Source organism: Diospyros lotus, chromosome 1 (genome assembly GCF_014633365.1).
Source record: "Diospyros lotus cultivar Yz01 chromosome 1, ASM1463336v1, whole genome shotgun sequence".
NCBI classification, from domain to species: domain Eukaryota; kingdom Viridiplantae; phylum Streptophyta; class Magnoliopsida; order Ericales; family Ebenaceae; genus Diospyros; species Diospyros lotus.
In genome coordinates this window covers 35,194,059-35,215,959 of record NC_068338.1, presented here as the reverse complement: position 1 = coordinate 35,215,959, position 21,901 = coordinate 35,194,059, and the positions used below count along the sequence as shown (strand labels likewise).

At 37.9% G+C, this 21,901-nt stretch overlaps 2 protein-coding genes across 3 annotated transcripts in view; one reads left to right on the top strand and one right to left on the bottom strand.

The window, feature by feature from the left end:
- Window positions 1-1,156: 1,156 nt before the first annotated feature.
- Window positions 1,157-1,975, bottom strand: LOC127798066 (major strawberry allergen Fra a 1-3-like). Its single transcript, XM_052331366.1, has one exon. It carries the CDS (start codon window positions 1,888-1,890, stop codon window positions 1,414-1,416), a length of 477 nt encoding a protein of 158 aa, XP_052187326.1. The 5' UTR covers window positions 1,891-1,975; the 3' UTR covers window positions 1,157-1,413.
- A 4,268-nt stretch (window positions 1,976-6,243) lies between these two features.
- Window positions 6,244-21,901, top strand: part of LOC127798734 (uncharacterized) — a 30,670-nt gene continuing 15,012 nt past the window's right edge. The window contains exons 1-2 of one of the 2 annotated variants that reach the window (XM_052332306.1): window positions 6,244-7,007; window positions 7,404-7,615. In XM_052332306.1, coding sequence (XP_052188266.1) covers window positions 6,693-7,007; window positions 7,404-7,615 — 527 coding nt within the window. In that variant the 5' untranslated portion in view covers window positions 6,244-6,692. Of the gene's footprint in view, window positions 7,008-7,397; window positions 7,616-21,901 lie in introns of both variants that reach the window. The other variant, XM_052332301.1, reaches the window with a different exon arrangement.

The window sequence follows — 21,901 nt, the reverse complement described above, 5'->3', positions numbered from 1 at the left end:
AGGCAGTGCTTGCCCTCTAATGTCAATTTTCAAAGTTATCAGATACGAGAAAGTAATGTCAACAGTGGCCAGCTAGAAGGTTCTCTTAACGAAAAGGAAATTAATAATAATCTAAATAAAAACTGTGTTCTTTTTTATTTTATTTTATATAAAAGGTAATAAAACAGAGACGGCCCCATATATTAATTAATACAATCAAAAGCAACCCAAAGAACATTTCCCTGACGCTAATAGCAGCCCTTGTTTATCCGTTGTGACCCAACCCAACCCACCCTCAAAACCTCAATACAATGAACTACAAATCCCTCAACAAATCCATTTAGCCCAAACAAACGTTATATATGATTAATCCTATTAGCAGTAAACCATGATGATCCAAACATTTTCTGAGTGCAATCTCTACCGGGATTATTCATTTTTTGCCACGGGATCCACTTTCAATTTTATGGAATTGATAAAAATACTTTGTGCCCCACTATATTACCCTACTATTTTGGATTTATATAAATTGTAAACATCCCATGCTATAAATAAGGGTACAAAGTTATTGTGAAGCAGGAAAAAAAATAATAATATCCTTTTACTCTATTGGAATTATTAGAGGATAGTTATGGACTAAGCATCATTCTAATCGAACCATGTAAAATTTCTTGATGTACAGTCTGTTATTTGTGTATTAATTTGTTTTCTCTCTTTGTATTAGTGTCTGTTTTGTTAGTGTGTGCGGGCCGACGAATTACGATTGACTAATTCCGAACGTCGACATTTTCTAAATAAACACTATATGAATCACAAAGTCAATTTTTACTGAAATTTAGCCTCAGTGATTTATCAGCCTGTCACAAATATGTAATACTCCTTTTGTTTTTTTCCAAGTATATGCAATACTCCTTGATGGAATGGAGTTTTATTTATTTTTATAGGAAATATAGTTTGAATTTTATGCCTGTCCTATCTTGGTATACTTTTTGAGTCTATTGATTACGACTTTAACCTACTTACTTGAATATTCTATTCCAATATGAAGTTAATCCTTGAACTTTCAAATTTAAAATTCTTGCAATGAAGTGAATTAGTAAAAATCTTTGTCGTGACAGTTGTGGCATCAAAAGATAATGAATTTCGTTATTACAAATTAACTAGGAACAACATTAAATAGAGCAGGACACAAATATATATTTGATTCATAGTATTCATCAAAATTCACAAATACATACAAATTCTCAAGCCAAGGGACCCCAAACATTGAGGTCTTTTATTACCAAGCCTTAGTATTCTATCAATTAAATTAAAAAAAAATCAAAATTGAAAAACACACATGATATATATATATATATATATATCAACTCTTGTAGGACAAATTAAGAGCAACAGCAGCAGTATGACGATAATATTAATTAAGATGCAACGAATCTAAGCGTAGAGATCAGGGTTGGCAACGAGGTAGTCCTCAACAGCCTTGTTGATGCCTGTGGCCTTGTCCTTGCCGGACTTGATGTCGTCTTCCTTCAGCTCAACGCCGGGTTTGGGGTGGTAATGGCTGGTGCTCTTGGTCACGCTTCCGGCGCCAGCAGCCTCGATCTTGATCTCGTAAACAATGCATTCGAGCTTGTCGCCCAGCGCATCGCCCTCGATCAAAGTGGTCTTGCTGAAGAAGTTGGCGGAGTCAACCTCGTCGACTCTGTGCTTCATGTATTTGAAGTGGCTGCCATCGGCGAAATTGGTTTGCTTAATGCTGCCGGCACCGCCATCTCCATGGACGATTTCGATGCTCTTGATGGAAGGGATAACCTTAGGAATGAGGTTGTGGGCGTCGAGCACCAAGGCCTTGAAGATCCTTGCTGGGGGAACTTTGCAAGTGTACTCGTGGCTTGTGGTTACAACAGCCATGATAATTGCAGGTGAATTAGGGCACGAAAGAAGAAAGAGGCTGGAGAGGATGTATTAGTGTATGCTGAGAGAGTTGTGGAGAAGTGAACTGAAGATGGCCAGTATTTATAGAGCGAGTGCACGGCGCCTCATCAAGTGTAAGCATTCCTACGCATGAGAGTGTTATGGGTTAGGCTCTGAAAATTCCGAAAAGGGTACAAAAAGTCCTTCCCTCCAACTTTGAATGCTTTGCCCCGCAGCGGACGCCTTCCAGATGATTGACTATTCCAGTGCCGGCTGAAAGGAATAGTCCATTAGTCTTTTATGCCTAGAACCCAAGAAATGAGGCCCAAAATCACTAATTTTGAATATTAATTAAAATTTATTTTTTGAGATATAAAATCACTAATTCTATTTCATGATGATTTTTTATTTTAATTTATGCTATGTTTATCTTATTGTTCAATTTAGACGAGAAGAGCCCCAACTCTCATCTAATTCTATTTATTGTTCACTGATCAACAAAATAAAATCACTAATTCTATTTATTGTTCATTTTTAATTTTAGACAATGAATAGTAAGGTGTTATTTATGTAAGAAGTTTTCTAAAATTTTGATCATTTTTCCCTGTTAGATAATAAATAATTAGGTGTCATTTAGATAAGAAAGCCCTCAACTAGTAATGTAATGAAAAAAAATGTATGAAGTGATGTTATTTTATGAAGATAATTTGATAAAAATATTCTTTGAGTGGCAAAAATTTTATTTGAGGAATTTAGATTGATCTGGGCATTAAAAAAGTAAAAATAAATAAATGATTTTTTAGTTTGTAGAACTTGGCCGTGGACTCTCTATATTTTTTTCTTATTCAACTCTTGTGTTTTTAAATCTTTTTTGTTTTGTTTATGTTGTCAATTAAAAAATATTTGCTATCTAAATTTGAATATAAAAAATTAATTAATAATCTTACATCTCAAAAAATAAAAAAAGTAAATTTAAATAAATTTTTATATTTATTTATATTATTAAAAAATCATCCAAATAACTATTATTTAGAGCCACAAATATTGTTAAGATGATGACCTATACTATTGTAACATAACACCGTTTAGGGGCAAATGGCTTGTTTGATAGCCCAAATAGCCCAATCGGGACAAGGCCCTCAAACCGACCCAGTTTGGTTCCTCTTTTGCATCGTTCTTATAAATATTCCTACTTGAAAATATTATTTTTAAATATTTTCTTTATTATAAACTCATAATAATATATAATTGATCTGAAGCATTTCACGTAATGCCTTAAGGGTATAACATACTTTTTCTTCGTTCGCAACTTTCTTTAAAACATATCGTATGGTTAATTAAAAATTAGAAACATATTTATATTAAGAAGTTATAAATGTAAACTATAACTCTTTATTTATTAATATTTTTAAAAAAAATTAAAATATATTGAGGTATTATTTATATAAGCATTATTTACAGTTTTCCTGTATTAGTTAAATTTTTTACATTATAATTTTAAATTGCAAATTATGTATTTTATACCTCTTCATTTATCAATATTATAAAGAATGCAGATGACTTTAGACATTATTTTGTATACTACATTATCTCAATGAATTGGTCTAAATTTTGAATATTCAAATTGTATATTTAATAATCTTTTATTTTGCAGTAAAATAATAATAATAGATGCAGCCCACCAGGCCCAAACGTATGGCACAGCCCATGCACCGCAGTTCGTGTCCATGAGAAAATGGACTGTGAAGAGTAGACGAGGCCCATGTAATTTTGATTTTATACTACTATAGCTGGACGTCGTTAAGTAGCATTAAATGTAATCTCTAAAATGAATACCTAAGTCATTTAACATCATGCACCTAGCCCAAAAAAAATAAAATATCATTTAAGATGATGGTTTTCATTCGAATATAAGTATTTCAAATTAAAAATTTTCAAGGCAGCAATTTGAATTTTTCCTCTATTTAAATATAAAATAATAAAATTACCGATAAAGTGAGAAAAATAAAATAAAAAATCAAAATATATGGAGGCTAGATTGTTAGTTGTGTCCAACCCAGTCCCACTTCACCCACCTCATTTATAATTCTCATTCTCAATCTCATATATAATAAATGAATAAATTTGAGTCAAATCAAATGCTACTGATTTGTAGCCCATTAGTAAATTATTATTATATCCTTTTAAATTCGCTGATTTTGGCAGCACCCCCACACACACCGCACAACGAGGAAGTGGAATCACTGGGGCTTACGATAAAACTAAGCCACGTGACTCACGTGATTCACCGACAGGCCACACCCTTGCTAAGGTGCTCGTTCGCAAAGTAAGATTGCAACTTTCTTACTACTACAGGCTCCTCTTCCTAGCTTACAAGGAATTCTTTATTTGTAAGCGTCCGTCCGGCTTCACACGCTTTCAAAAGTGGCACTGAAAGTCGGACATGCCCATGTACTCAACAAGTTGAAAAGACAACTTTGGTTGGGGTAAATTAGGCATTTGGTTATCTTATTTTTCATTGCTAATCAAAGTCTGCTTATGTTCAAAAATGCATTATTATCTTCTACTAACAAATGCCGGTACACTACTTAAACTCTAATTTGGGATAATCATCTTTGCGTGGCATTTGTTGCTCGTATTTTTTATTTTGATCGAGAAAATAAATTACACGTAAAAGTTTTTAGCTCATTATGCAAGACAAAAAATTAAATTTATAACTTAATGATGCAAATTTTAACTTATCGTAATCCAATCATTTGATTTGTATTATAGGGATTACTTAAACTCCAACTTATTATTAGGCAATGTTGAGCAAACGAAATCTTTGTCAAATTGTAAGAGAATTGGTAGATTTCAGAGTTTAATTTTAAAAATTATTTATAATAATTTGAATTAGGTTATGAGTTTTGATGAACCCCAAAACAACACTCAACTTCTAAATGAAACTACTTTTTTATAGTTTGAAGTTTTTATTTATTCCTAAAATTATAAATTTTAATTGATTCTCAAATAACAAATTTATAATTATTTTTTTTAATAATTTAGAGCAAAACCTTTAAAACAGTCAAAATGTCATCAACTTAATTTGTATCTGGCTAAACTGTGGTGGCTTGGTTTAGTTGACAACTATCAAGTGGTTTTTTATTTAAATAATTATATCAAGTGGTTTTTTATAATATATATAATTATATCAAGTGGTTTAGTTGACAACTATCAAGTGGTTTTTTATAATATATATAATTATATCTTTAATCAATTGTTAATCATAAATCATCAAATTTTATTTGCATCTATGCTAAATAAAAAAATATAACAATTTGGCAATAGCAAAGAAGAAGGGGGACATATATTGAGTGGCAGCTAATCAAACTTTTTTGAAATGCATCTATTTCTACCTATTATTCGTCACTGTAGCATTTGTATATACCAAAGATAAATTGAATTTAAATATCTTCTACGGCTTATTTTTTATTTGAAAATTCCCTTTGATTTGTTATTTTATACTTGGACCACGCTTCCATTAGTTTTGACTGTAATACGATATTAATTTAACCCAAATTTAAATTAGATTTAAGTGTACTTGGTGTTAGGAAGAAGGAAGAGTGGCCGACGAGAGAGAGGGAATAAGGAGGAGGAGAAAGGAGGGGCATAGGCCGCATAGCATCGCTGATTGAAAGGGTCACGTTGATCTGTGAAAATTGATATGTATATATATATATATATGTATATGTATATGTATATTCAGATAGAAATTGACAGGGTTCCCTCTCCAGGGAATTTGTAGAAATTTATGCACATATACAGACATTGATAAAACTAGCGAACAATACAGACGGTTCCCGGGGAAATGTGGAAGCAATTTCTATTTTCGTTCAATTTCACCTGTCGAATTCCAGAAGGAATCGGACATTTTTCCAGTCCAGACTCACAAGCGCTCAGAACAGCTTCTGCAAGCAATATTCCGAAGTCTATGGTTTCTTCATCGCCGGCCTCCCCGCCTTTCATTTTCATCTTCACCAGTCCAGTGCGATTAATTCGGCCGTCGCCGGCCAACACAGTGGCGGCGGCTTCATCTTCTTCTTTCTTTTTAGTTTTTACCCCAGCTTTAACCCAATGGATTAACTATGGTTAGAATAAAACGAAAACTACGTAATCTCATCTGGGTCAAAATGAACGGAGAAAGCGTCAAAAGTAAAATGTAAAAGAATATCAATCAACAAAAAAATTACGCTTGTATTAATGACGGCATGTAAGGCAATGGAGAAGGGGTGCGGGTAGATGTGAGCTGAGGTTACGGTGGAGAAAGGGGTAAATACCGACCACCGTCAACGGGGCATCATAATGCAATTCAGTGAACCACGCAACCGCAACGCAAGGCTAAGGAAGCACTCAGCAAGCGTGACAATAGCCGAGGGACGCTGCAGACTAAGGGGAAATAAAAGGGGGAAGCCCTTTGCCTTTGCCTTTGCCTTTCCCATTTTGTTTTTAATTTATTTTATTATTTTTTTCTCCGAATTTTCAACGTCTAACTGCACAAAACGACACACTCTCATCTCATGGCCTCTATCAGCTCTGTGCTTTTGAAAACCCCTTAAAACCTCCAAAAACCCTAAATCACTCCTCCATCAATCTGTTTCCAAATTCCGATCCGCAGTCAATTTCTGCTCGGTTCCATTTCATTGATCTCTCGAGTTCGCGAATTGTAGATATCGTATGTTTTTATAAAATATATATATATATATATTTATTCGCGAGCTATCAATACATATATATATACATACATACACGAATTCCAAGTAATGTCTGGTTCAGAAGGCGTCGCCGAGCCTCGAGCCGTCGGCGTAGACCGATTCTACAAAACGCCGGCGGCTCGGCTCCACCAGCGGTCATTGCAGCAGCAACAGTCACAGAGGCAGCAGTCCCAGCAGCTACCGAAGCCGGGGAAGTCGGAGGCGGAGATTCGGACCTACTCGGAAGATTCGACGACGGCATTGTCGAAACCCTCAGCGGTCCGCTCGTCTTCCGCTCCCAGACCCGCGGCGACGGATATGACTAACTTGGATCGTCTGATGGAATCTGTTACTCCCTTGGTTCCTACTCAGTACTTGCCTGAGGTATCGAAATAATTAGGGTTTTTCGTTATGAAAAAAGTTGCCCTAAGCATTTTGTTTGGATCATGGAAAAATGTAGGAGAAGCAAAGAATTAAAAATTATAAATCTTTTTATTTTCTTTTTCTCCACCATTCAAGTAAACATGGTGTTTACCGCGGCTGAGCCTAACTCAACTATTTTGTGTAGCCTGGCTAGTCTAGCATTCTTAGAAAACTAGAGCGAGTCTACTTTTTCTTTTTCTGTTGTTTCCGTATATCGAGTCTACTCACAACTCCAAATCCTATTTGTGTTTTGCTGCCTTTTCTCATCAACCAAAAGACGAGTAGTTGCTGGGCTTATTCTTTACCTTGTGATTTCTCATGGAGTAATCAGTGTGACTGAGGATTTTTCAGTTACAGGCCAATGCAAGGGGCTGGAGAACTCGGGAACCTGATTTGCAGATATACTACTGCCTTGGTGATCTCTGGGATTCTTTCAAAGAGTGGAGTGCATATGGAGTGGGAGTGCCACTGTTGTTGAATGGGAAAGACTCAATTATACAGTATTACGTCCCATCCTTATCGGGTATACAGTTGTACAGCAATCCTCTGAAGTCCTCTTCAAGGATAAGGTGAGCCTCTACGCATTCATATAGCTTAAATACTAATTGTTATCCATTGCGTTTAATATTATTGTCACATCTAAGTTAATTCTTTGTTGCACTATTGAGAAATTGAATTTGGTTGAAATGTGGTTGCAACTAGTGAAATTGATTTTGCAACTAGTTACCTGAAATTTGCTGCATGAACGTCACAAAAATTTAGATGGTTAATAAGGTGATTAGCAATACACTGGTATTAGTGACTTGTGAGCTGAAGGACGAAAAAGATTTCTGACTACATTGTGTTTTACAACAAGTGCTTCATATATGTGTCGCAGCATGATGGTGCTTCTTTGAGCTATGTGAGGTCTGCGATCTTAGAGCATGCATACTGGGTTAGATAGACAGACTCAATTTGCTTTGATTTGCAGTTGTTGTTTCTTGCTTAAATTTTCTGTGTTGTTTATAGACGAACATGTTTGGCATTCCGTCTTGCCAAGTGCCTTGAAAATAACTGCAGCTGGGCGGTGGGACCCTATGCTATATCTACATTATGTGAAGCCTGCACATGTTCTTGTTACTCAAGTATCATACCCCTCAGACTTGCATGCTTGCTAATTCTATTATTTTTCATTTATGATATGGATCCTACTTTCTTTGATAACATCATAATATGTCCTATAATTTGGTTAACCGTACATAATTAAACAAATTCCCCCAGTAAAAAGTTGTTCTTTGAGGTGATTTATTTTGGATAAAGAATTCTTTTGCAAATATGTGCGAGATCAAGTTTGATCCTTATTAAATTTTTGCTCTTGTAATAAATTTTTATTGCTATTCTAACTTGAAAATGAGAGCTCTTGGAAGGAATAGAATACAACAAGAAGAAGAACTACTTATCAAGACCTTATCCCAATATGAGGGGTCGGCTACATAAATTATAGGTTTCTATTCATTTTTATCTATAGTCTTATCTTCTGTAAGGCCCATACAATTAATATCAAATCTAAGTGTCTCCCACCAAGTTTTCCTTGGTCTTCTTGTACCTATTTTGCTAAATACTTGTTTCATTCCATCCACTCTCCTCATAGGAGACTCTAGTTGTCTTCTTCTCATGTGATGAAACCATCTTAACAATGTTTCATGCATCTTATCTTCTATAGGAGCCAACTCCGACCTTAGTATGAATAATCTTATTTTTAATGTTATCTTTTGTTGTATATTCACACATCCATCCTAGTATCCTCATCTCGGTTACGCTCATAAATTGCACATATTGGTACTTTACTGCCCAACATTGTGTGCTGCACAATAAAGTTGGTCTTATAGTTGTCATATAAATATTTCCTTTTAGCTTTAATTGAATCTTACTATCATATAAAATGCTAGATGCACTTTTCCATAAATAATGGAATAATTGGGACCATTGAGTGCAAAAGTAACCTTATCTCCTTATTTTACTGCCAGTGGGATCTCATATTGGGTCAGCATGGGGAGCAAGCTTAATAGTTTTAGGCCTCACTATGTCTGCCATGGTAGTATGGGGGTAAAAACAGAGGGTTTTTTTTTTTAAACCATTTAAGCAGTTGGCTATGCTAGATACCAAGAAAGAAAAAGTCTGGTCCAGTTGTACCAGTCTTAAAAAATTCACAATTAACATGCTATAAAGTGAGGAAATAGTGATATGTACTCTGCTTGGATCTATAAATGCATGTTACTGCTAGCTGTAATGTTTCCTAGATTTGGCTACAAGTTTTATATAACACGTCTCTTTGTAGACTGGTTGGACCTGGTATGATGTGACAACCTCTTGTATTTGTTTTTCCTTCCATTTGGATAAAATGCAGGATATTTATGCAATTTTCTCCAAATACTTAGTGCTTGTTGGACAATTTTTCTCTTTCATCAATGTCTAGGTGCAGTACTTATTTTCATCCTATGCATCGGATAAATGATTTTTTTTTTTCCTAGTAGATAGATGAATTGTTGAATATGTTATATTCAACAAGGAAACTTGCCTAGGTTTAGATTATAGAAAGAAAAGCATACGTTAAATGGGTCAAAGAGCTGCATTACTTATTCACCAATAGATATGGGTCCTCATCTGGTTGCAAAGGCAAACACATGACTAAAATAGGAATATGATATTTATTTTGTACCAAACTATTGTATGATGTATCCACACAACAAATTATAAAAAAAGGAATCAAACAGGTAACTTAATCTCTGCATATATGTTCTACAATGATGGCTGCATTTTAGAGCAGTTCTTAAGGTAGCATTGGACTAGAATGTTAATAGACAATGAAGCACTAAATATCTTGGAACTGAGAGCGAATTGTTTCTGTTTGTGTGTTTCGTATGTTAAAAAATGAAGAAGACTAGTTGGCCGAAAAATGAAAGGTTATTTAGTGTGCACCATCTGGTGTTATGAGGAATGATTCATTTTGATTATACATACTATGATTAGATAAGGGATTGGAAGGCATGAACTATATTGTTTATGCGAGGCTCAAGATGTGAATGTGGACCCATTTTAGTCTCAAAGCTAGTTCTTTTAGTTAACACATTCTTGCTTGGGTATTCCTTTTTGTATGTGCAGTAAACCTTGAGTAAAGGCTTTCAGGTAGTTCAGTAAATTTGGCGACAATAAATGGTCTCATGTGGTGTCAATACAGATATTCAAAATGTTCTTTGATATTCTTCCTTCCCTATTCCCCATGATTAGTCTTTGTTACACAGTGCTATATTTTCTGATGTGGTCAGACCCATTTGAGAATTTCCTATTTATCTTACATATTTTGCATACCTTAGGAATAAACAATGACAACAACATATCAAGCCTTAATCCCACTAGGTGGAGTTGGCTATTTGAATTCTAGCTCACCAATCATTTCTATCTTTGACTATATCTTTTGTAAGGCTCTTACAACTTGTGTTATACCTAAGAGTTTCTAACTAAATATTTCTTGGTCTTTACTTCTTTTGCTAAAGAATTGTTTCGTTTCATCCACTCTCCTCAGAAGATCCTTTGTTGGTCTTCTTTTTACATGACCAAACCATCTTAGCCATGTTTCGTGCATATTATCTTCAATAAAAGCCACTTTGACCTTATTATAATTAATTTTATTTCTAATTCTATCTTTTTTTGTATGTCCCTACATCCATTGTAACATTTTCATTTTCATTCCACTTATATTTTGCACATGTTGGTGTTTAATTAACCAGCATTGTGTCATACAACCAGTGTTCAAAAACGCGCTAGGCGCTAGTCGGGCGCTAGGTTGGGGCCTAGCGCCTAGGGCGCCTAGGCGGCGACTAGGAAAAATGATATTTTTTTTTTCTAAAAATCTTTTGATATAATTTGATATTATTTTCAGGTGAATCAAAGTTGAAAAGACAAGTGAAATAATGGAATTAAGACTCAGAAAATAAACTATTATATTAGTTATAAGTTCAAGAAGGTAGAAGTAGCAATAATACAATATAAACCATATCCAAAGAATCTAAGTCTAACTATCTAATTGGTCTTCTTCCTCTCCATATTCTTCCAATACACGATCTTCATCAGACTCAAAATCAAATTCATTGATTTCTTGCTCATCTTCTTCTTCTGATTGAAAATCATCTTCATAAAGCTCTCTCATCCTAGAACTTCTTCGAGCTTGAAGCATCTTGTCTGCTCCCGATGCTTCACCAACCACTTCCCAAGTGAGCCCCGTACCAGGCTCAACTTCTTCATCATCTTCTCCATCAACGATCCATCCTTGTGCATTACTAGCATCACTAGCAAGTAGCACATCAACATTCATTTCCTTCTCCCTTTTTGTGCTTGTTCATCAATTTCGCATTAAATTGAACATAGACTAGATTGTTCAATCGATTCACGTCTAGTCTATTTCTTTTCTTCGTATATATCTACATAAATAAAATAAAAGCAATATCAATATAAATGATAACTGAATAAGGATAACTAATTGATAGTAAATAAATATAATTCATATATACACTAACCCCTTCAAAAGTGCTTCAATTTCTTTCACAACCGGATGAACTAGTGGTTAACGAGAGAATCTTTCTCGCCATTCGTTGCAAGTTTGGAGTTTGATTTTCATAAGTCATCCATCATGTAACTACATAGGTCAAATAAGTATAAAGTAAACAAATTTAATTTATACACTAATACACAATAGAAAGGATTAAAGGAATTTTATATCTGGATTATAATTGTCATCATTTTTCACACACCCTTGAGTTGCCCATGATTTTCCAAAAGCTCCATCTTTACGAGTATACTTTGGCAACTCAACATTTATAACATGGTCTTGCAATTCACCATCATAATGATAAAACATCTCCACATAGTTAAAAAGCCCATCCATCACTTCATTATCAAGTTGTATATCCATATCCTTGAACAAGTAGTAGGGATTCAAAAGGTAAGCTGCAAAATGTAGTGGACTATCTAGCCTATCTTTTACCCTTGCTTCAATAATCTCCATAATAGGCTTATAGTTCTTTTCAAGATTATTTAAGGCCTCCTTAATATCTTCCTTTGCTTGCTTAATCTCTCCACATAAAAAGCCCATAGAAGGCTTTCTATCCGCATCAACAATTCGAAACACCTTCACCAAAGGTGCAAAAACCTTAAGTCATATAGTCACACCATTCCAAAAAGCAATGCTCATCACAGTAGCATAGGCTACTTTTCCTTTAACAATCTTTGACCATTTGCACTCCTCCCATTCAGAGCTGGTAAACATTGCCCTCAATTGGGCATTTTTCTCCATCAAACTCTGTAAAGTCAAGAAAGCAGAAGCGAATCTAGTGACTCCTGGTCTCACTATATCCCGCTTCTTCGTAAATGACCTCATTAAGGACAAGGTCTTATGGTGTGCATAAATGAATATTGTGAAACTCTTAGCCTGATCAATGACTTTCTTATACTTTGGCAGTTTTCCAATACTTTCAAGCATCAAATTGATGGTGTGAGTAGCACATGAGGTCTAAAAGATATTTGGCCTCTTCACCTTCAATAATTTTGCCGCTCCCATATTATTGGCAGCATTGTCGGTTACTACTTGGATGACGTTTTGTGGCCCAACTTGCTCAATGCACTTATCCACATACTCAAAGATAAGTTCACTTGTATGTGCTTCATCTAAAGACTCTCTAGAAGAAAGGAAAGCAGTACCTGCATTAGAATTAACACATAGGTTCATGATGCTCCTCTTTTTTCTATCTGTCCAAGCATCTGTGATAATGGAGCACTCAGTTTGTGCCCACTCTTCTTCATGCTTCTTCAATAACTCTTTTATTCTGTCAACTTTCCCCTTTAATAGCGGTTCCTTCAATTGGTATTGACTGGGAGGTTTGAAGCCCGGCCCAAATTGACCAACCGCCTCAACAAACAATTTGAAGCTATCATTGTCAATAGCATTGAAAGGTATACCAGCTTCATACACCCATCTAGCACAATATTTACGAACAGACTGTGTTCTCTCTTTAAATAGTGCTTCACTAATAGTTTGTTGCCTTTGGGTCATTCTCGCACTCAAACAAGTTTCAGGGCTGATGGAGTTAGCAAACTTATCCATAGGGCCAAGAGTACGGGACGTTTTTCTACTACCTAATTCTTGCAATTCATCTTCATCATCCCCTTCCACTTTTTCAGAGATATTAACAGTTGATCTCATCAAATCTTGCTCCTCCTTATTTTTCCTCTTATTCTTTGACAATAGCATTCTTACATTTGGCTTGATCAGTCGGAGAAGATTTTGGACATGCAGAAACATTTCCAGAAATGTGGCTAATGTGTTCTTTTACTCTGTAAACACCTCTAGACATAATTTTACCACAGCTTACATTTAATTTTATCCATATTATTCGGATCAATTAACATTCCATACTCCCATCCGACATCATTTGATTTCCTTTTAAGAATTGAGGAGACCTCGGACGATGCTCCCGTACTTCCAGTCCTATCTGAATCATTCATTTCACTTCCTGTTTTCTTTTTTTCCCCTGAGTATTGAATAATTGACATTGAAATTTAAATAAAAGTCATCTAATGTAATGAAATCAACAGCTGCTGCAGCAACGACGCATCAAGCTTGCATATTGCTTGCTTCAACAAGCAGCAAGTAGCAGCAACTTGTTGCTTGTTGAAGCAGCACAGCAAGCTTGCGTTGCTGCTTCAGCAAGCAGCAAGCAATACGCAAGTGAGCAACAAGCAGCAACGCAAGCTTGCGTTGGCGGAGGAAGATGGATAGTTGGATACATACCGCAACAAGACACGATCGGCGATGAGAGAGAACGACCAACAGGTGAGGCAGGCGGTAACGAGAGAGCAAGACCAAGAGAAGAGATCGATGGCGGCGGCGAACGACCAAGAGGAGATCGAAGGCGAGAGAGAGAGAAGCCGGGATGAACACAACCAGAGAGAGAAAGGGAAAGGGGAAATAGAGAAAGGGGGGGGGGGGGAAATAAGGTCGGCCCAAGACGTGCACGACCTAGGTGGCCCAAGTGGTGCGCGACCCAGGTGACCGCCCAGGCGGTTAGGCACCGCCTGGTCCGCCTAGGCGGCGCCGTGGCCCGATTAGTCAGGCATGGCGCATAGGGCTGCCGATTAGCCCTAACTCGCCGCGGCCGGTCAGCGCCTAGGCCGAATTTTCAAACACTGTCCTTCAATAAGGGTGGGGTTTGAGATCAACATTAGGGCCTTCAACTCCTCAAACTTTTATTGATAGGCCTGTACCATCCCCTTCTGCCTCAATTTGTTAAACACCTTGACCACATCCAACATTCCTCTTTCCCCAAATCAATCACAGAGATCCTCCATGAACTCTTCCCATGAACACTCCTCCTTCACTCGACTCCATCCGTGGTACCACGCGTCTCCTGCATCATTCAAGTAGACAGCTACTAGGGTCACCTTTTGCTGTTCAACCACATTGTAAAGGCTGAATATCCTTTCACATTGCCTCACCCACCACCTTGGGTTATGGCCATCGAATAAGGGGATTTCCATTTTGGGCATGCGAAAACTGATTTGATTAGATCTGGTTGTCTTTCCCGACCGCCTTCCTCCTCTATTCTCCCCCATCACTTGCTGTTTTGTCTCCAATTCAGTAGATCTCTCAAATCTGAAATTCACTCCCTAGCTATTCAAGATTGGCTCAGATCTCTCCCTAGGGGGAAATTTGGGTGAGATTCTTACTTGTGTTTGACTCAAAAGCATTAGGACGAACAACTGCATCTGATCTCGAAGAGCTTGACTCCACTCTCGCATCTATTCTTTCAGCCTAGCATTTTGCACCCTGCTCTCTTCGCACCATAAATTCATAGCTTCCTCGATCCTCCTTTCCACCGAATTCTCTAGTGCTCCCATGCAGCTCTGCATATCCACCATCATTGTTGCCACCTGTTGGAGTTGCGCCTCCATCTGCTTCATCCGAGTTCCATCTACCATAGTTCACTCCAGAGTCTCCTACTACCCTGGAGTTGCTCTGATAAGATCTCTTGTAAATCTACAATTCACTCTTCTCCACTCACTTGATTACCTAGATCTGAATTGCCTCCACAATCCAATCCGCTTCTTGCACTCTTTTTGACAATACGATCAGTTTCTATTGTGGCTTCCTGAGGGTTGCTTACTCGCCGCTTCCAACGTTGCTAGAATTTTGGCATCGAAACCGCTCTTGAAAATTGCCTATCACAGTTGCAATCAATTGGCTCTGCTTCTCCTTCCTTGTTCGACTGCAACAATGCATGTTTCTTGTTTTGATTGCAAATTTGAACGTGGACTACCAGAAATTAGCCTAACTCGCCCGGATCTACTTCGCCTAACAACCAGTGTATACTTGCTTGGAACACAAGGATTGGATTTGCTGGACCTACTCTTGAAGTTGCCCCCTTGGATCGCCAATTGCTCTAAGGTCACCTTCTTGAACCGCAACTACAGTAGCGGCTAAGGAATTTTGTCGGAAATTAGTTGGAATTGCTTGGCTTGCTCGTCTTCAATTCTCCTCTTGCGTTGGAATCAAATTATGAGATGCAACCGGAAATCGGAATTGCACAAGTAGAAGGAACCGAAGGTCAAAAATCTGCTAGCCCGCCCCGCCTTTGAGTTTCGGATAAGAATTGCCAAGGTCACAGCCTAGAATTAATTGAAATCATAGCCAATGATTAATTGCTTTGATACCAATTGTCATGGACCCAGGGTTCATGACATGTTTAAAAGGTAATTGGAAGAAATTGGGGAGTTAGATCGGAAGAAATGGGAGGGAATTAGGGAAGAACAGAACAAGGAGGGAGATTAGGAAGAATTGAGAGAAAGAGAGGGAAATTGAGAGAGATAGAAATCAGATTTCATTCAAATTATTTTTCTATATCTTGCATGAGAGATTGGATCAGCCTTATATACTGACCTGGTAGCTATTTAGCGCCAATAGAGTTGCCAAATATTCAAATCAGTCCAGTTGAAGACAATTATAACTCACTACAACTACCATACAACTAAATGGGAATTTCTCAGTACAACTAAAAGAAAATTTATTTATTATTATCTAATTACTATTATGTCCTTGGGTCATGACACACCTGGATAGAATTAAGCTTAGCTACTGGAGCAAAAGTCTCCTCATAATCAAGTCCTTTGGTTTGTGTAAACCCTTGGGCTACTAATCTAGTCTTGTACCTGTCAATGCTTCCATTTGACTTGTACTTTACTGTAAAAACCCATTTGCTACTAATAATTTTCTTTTTATCAAGTAGCCTCACAATATCCCAAGTTCCATTGGCTTCTAAAGCCTGCATCTCATCCATAACTGTTGCCTTTCATTTCTCATCCTATAATGCATGATATATATCTCTAGGGATTACAATATCATCAATGCTAACAGTAAAAGCCTTGAACTGAGGAGATAGATTTGAATGCCCGAAATAATTTGAAATAGGGTGTTTGGTACATGATCTCACCCATTTCCTTAGTGCTATTGGGATATCTAGATCATCAAATCTATTAGATGTTATTCTTTCCACATCACCATCATCTTCCTTAATTCTAGTATCTGGACGTATCTCTGGATTAGACAATAAGTTTGGTTGAGGATTACAAGGCCTTCTAGAATACACCAAGAATGGTTTGTTAGAAGCTGGATCATCTTGGATCTAGTTTTCTTGATCTCCCCCTAGATTAGGCACTAAGTTTTGGGTAGGAGGAACTGGTTTAGTAGGAGGAATTGATTCAGTAGTAAGAGGTGGTTCAAGAGTAAAAATCATAGAAGGTAGGGAAGTAGGAGGAGAGATAGGAGATGAAATCATAGGTAGAGATATGGTGGAGTCTCAATATTCCTCTACACTAGGTGTGCCCTTCTGCAGAGGACATAGGGAGAAAAATGGTTGATGCTCAAGGAAGGATACATCACAAGACATAATAAAGCATTGTGTAGAAGGACTATAGTATTTATACCCTTGTTGAGTAGGAGAATAGCCAACAAATATGCATTTGAGAGCTTTAGGTTCAAGTTTGGATTGAGAAGGTTGGTGTTTGTGTACAAAAACAGTACACCCAAAAACCTTCGGGGAAAGAGAATTTAGGACTTGAGTATGAAGAGGATAGAAGTCAAGAAAGACACTTAGGGGAGTTCTAAATGCATGGACCTTGGAGGGAAGTCGATTAATAGGATATGAGGCTGTAAGAATTGCTTCTCCCCATTAAGCATTAGGCATTGAATTAGTGAACATGATAGCCATTGTTGTCTCAAGAAGATGGCGGTTTTTCCTTTCTACTATCCCATTTTAGTGAGGGTTGCAAGGGCATGAACTTTGGTGGATAATGCTATGCTTAGTTAGATAATGATTGAAATCATTGGGAAAATATTCTCGGCCATTATTTAAGTGTAAAACATGGATGGAGGATTGAAAGGCATTTTTTATCATTTGATGAAACCTTTTGAAAGCAATATAGGCTTCAGATTTGTCTTTCATTAAGAACACCTAACTAACCCTTGTATGGTCATCTATAAATGTGATGAACCAACGAGTGTTAGTTAAGTTAGGAGTCCTTGCTGGCCCCCAAATATCACTACAAACCAAATAAAATGGCTTTGAAGGCTTATATATATGAGTTGGATGTGAACTTTTGGTTTGTTTAGCAAGGATACACTATTCACAATGAAAATAATGGCTTCTTTTATTAATGAAAAAAGAAGGGTACAGAACTTTGAGATAATTGAAACTAGGATGCCCTAAACGTTGGTTCCATAACATAATCTCAGAATCTGAAATGGTAGACAAGGTGTATTGAAAATATGACCTAGATCCAAGAGAATGACCAAACCAAGCCCTGAGATATAATAGAAACCTTCTTTCTCCCCAGCACTGTCAATCATCTTCTTCGAAGATAGTGTAACGACCCGCTCCCACTTGCGAGCGCCACCGGTAAATAATCGACCAGATTACTCACCTATCAAACCACAACTGAAGGGTTGGACTATGTTTTAACAGGAAACGCCCTAGGTGAGAACTAGGCTTCGCCCTTCCCTTCGCTCCACTCAAGAATCGGTCTCAACACAAACAAGGAAAAACTCAGCGGACCGAGACCCGAAACCCGAGTGAGCTTCACCTCTCTTCAGCTCGCCCCATAGCAAGCCAGAGGTGACCCAGGCACAAAGCTAGCATAATAAACATTTCGCTGAGTATTGGAGATTTATGAGAACATACCTCGATGATTTTTACTCGGTCCGAAACTCGGCTTCTCCAACTAAGCCATATACCACGAACAATCTCACAATCATTTATCACACTACAATGATTTCAACTATTAAATACATCTAGTGCTCAATATCGTTTACTTTCGATTACATGAATACATATAAAAATTATAAGAGATTATACAACAACACATCTCAGGCAACAAGCTAATTGCCACAACAGCCTCCCGGCACCATCCCTGCTTGCATCTGGACTTGTATTATCTACACATGAGGTAAAACCTCATGAGTCATAAAGACTCAGTAAGGGTACAATGCATGTAAATATGAATATAATCATGTTTATGTATGCCAAATGCATGCAAATGAGGCTAGGTTCACTCATCCTCACAACCCACTAAGGTTTGAGGCATCAACCTATCAGGCCCCACCACACTAGTCCTCCATATGGCCATCGGTCCACTAGGTCTTGCATCACACAAGATATAATCACTACATGCCAATGCAACATAAATATATTATCAAACACATTTACCAACTTGCAAGGCCACCTCCACGTGGGGCCGTCCCTTACCTGGCTCGAAGCCTCATCTCCGCCTCGGCACGTATTCCAGCCTGAACCTCACGTTCCTCTAGAATCACTGCCCTCACGGACGGACCTAGAAGCAACCACACACAAAAACCCACTCACATCAAGCATTAATCCCAAGCCTATGATTTTGCCACACCACAACAAATTTCCAAACAACCCCAACGGAGGGTTTAAACCAATCAACACTTCACATTATCACTATCTCAAATAAGGGAAATTAACTTCGAAAAGAAATTATAAATTTACCTCCACTAATCTGGAGGAGAAATCCAAAATTGCCTACTCCGATGATGCCTCTTGAGCCGCCAGCTCGCACCTAAAATTTCGATTTCAAGCTTCCGACATGCTCCTCGTGTCTGAAATTAATTTCCAGACTTTTCCCAATTTTTCGAGAATTTTTCGGGATTTACTCATATTTTTCCATATTTTCCTTATTTTCCATTTTCCTTTTCCTTTTCCTTTTTTTTTTCTTTTTTTTTTCTTTCCTTTCCTTCCCTGCTTCTTCCTTCCCGCGCGCGGCTGCTCCTGTTCATCATCTTCAACCTCGCGCAGCCACCGCTAGCCTTCACCCGCTGGTTCCGCCGGCCACCGCAGCAGCTGCCACTCGCCACCACTGGCTCGCCCCGTGCACGCACGCTGCTTGTGCTGCTGCTGCTCGCTCGGCCATGGCCACCATCGCGGCAGCTGCAAGCCGCGGCCATGGCCGAGGCTGCTTGCTTTGGCTGCCTTCAATCGGCCAGCTTCTTCCTCAAGTGAGCAACCTCGGCTCCCCGTGCTTGCTTCCAGCTCCATTCTTTGCTGCTCAAGCTTCGGGTGCCGCAGCCTCCTTTGGCCATAGCCGATTCTGCGGCTTCTTCAAGCCGCTACAGCTGCTGCTGGCCTCCATCTTCCATCATCGGCCCCTCTCTCTCGCGTATTGCTCTCCCTCTCGGCCTCTCTCTTGTGCGAAGCCTCACCCGGCCGTGCTCTCTCCCTATCGCTCACTCTCCTCAGCTCTCTGTGTTTAAATTCAAAGAAAAGAGCACTGTAGTACGCTTGCTTCCCAAGCTCACTCATATGATAATATATATATACTCCAGTACACATTTGATCCTCTCTATTTTTGAATTCAAAATTTAAATTTTTGATGGCAGTGAGCTCGTGGGTCTCCTATATATATATATATTCACGCCTATATATATATTCATATATAACTTAATCACACACTTAGCCCCCAAATTTCTCAATAATTTCACTTCCCAATATCCTTAATCCCACTTAAGGGATTTATATTACACTTGAGACTTTTAATAATAACACTTTGACCCTCCAAGGCTTAATTAAATTATCATCAAGCCACACCACATCTCGATTTATCAAAAATTAATAGCCGACCGCTACTCGGGAATACCGACTTTGTCCCTGCGCCTGCACGAGACCTTTATTCGACCCGAAAACACTTAAGGGTTGCCTTACTCAGAAAACCGAACCACCCCTAGGGTCCCCTCAGCTTCCAGGAGGTCCCCTCCAACTATTCGGTATTGGCACCCACTCGGGCTTATACAAAATTTATTTCAAAAATTATCCCCGGTCGAATCGACACCAGCGTTATTATTCTCATCTCGAGACGCTCACCAATCCCTTGCCCTCTTCCCTGGACATCCAAGTCCCGAGGCACTCCCAGCCGCGAATTTGGCAATTTTATTAATAATTAATTATTCGAAATTGACTTTTGGCCTTCCCGGACCACCTGAGGTCCTGCCAAATTAATCAAAATTTATTTATTTTTAATACCATGTAATACCGGGTATTACAGGTAGGTCCTCAAATTCACAACAAGAAGGGAAAAATGTCACCAAACAACTCCTGTCTTTAGTTAGTTTGCTTACTGACAGTAAGTTACATGACAAATCAGGTACATATAATGTTGATTCCAGAATTAAGCCTACCACATTGGCTATCCCTTTCCCTCGAGCCATAGATGTAGTATCATCAGCCATTGAGATAATTATACTTTGATCACAAGGTTCATAGGCCGACAACATCTTGATTGAACTGGTCATGTAATCTAAAGCACCTGTGTCTATTATCCAACAGTCTGGGAATTTAAATGAGATTAGGGAGTGTCTAGATATACCTTATTTAGCCAGGGACACTATCGGATTAGGATTTTCTGTGGTCTCATGTTTGATCACCTTAGTTTGGCTCAACAATTGTTGTAAAATTTCCAACTGATCTATTGATAATGTCAGGTTAGTTGATTTTCCAATTTCAGCTTCTACCCCTTAGGCTACTTGATTCACCTCCTCTAGTTTTTAGGCTTCCAATTTGCTGGTTTTCCAGCAAGTTTCCCTTGTGTGATATGGCTTATTGCAATGGTCATACCATTGTTTATCTTCCTGGGACTCTCCTCTAGATGTGTTAGGTGTTTTCATCCTTGAAAATACTAGGGCTGATGTTTGTGTGTATACATTAGAATTGGAAGTTCTTGATGAAGTTAGCCTTACCTTCTTCTTGCTTTCTTCTCGCCCGACTTCTGTGAAAACTTCCCTTATCGATGGAAAATGTTTAGTTCCAAGTAATCAGCCTCTAACTTCATCAAGATTAGAGTTAAGGCCATGTAGGAAGTCAAACACTCTCATTTTTTGTCATTTTGTCATACTTTTTTCCATCTTCAGAATACTCCCAAGTGATTTCATAAAATAGGTTCATCTCCTGTCACAATTTTGTTAGAGTGTTGTAATATTCAGTAACAAAATTAGTGCCTTGCCTTGTTGTCTGAATGGTAGATTGAATTTGAAAACATTGGGCAGTGTTTTCTATGTTTGAATATATTTCCTGCATTGCTTCCCAAATTTCCTGGGCTATCTTGTAGAACAAGTAAGTTCTTCCAATCTTTGGCTTCATGGAATTAACCAACTAGGCCACGACAATAGAGTTTTTTGCCTCCCAAATGCCATAGGTTGCTGAGTCTATGTTAGGCTTAGGAATTGCACTTGTCAAATAACCAACCTTTTCTTTTTCCCGAAC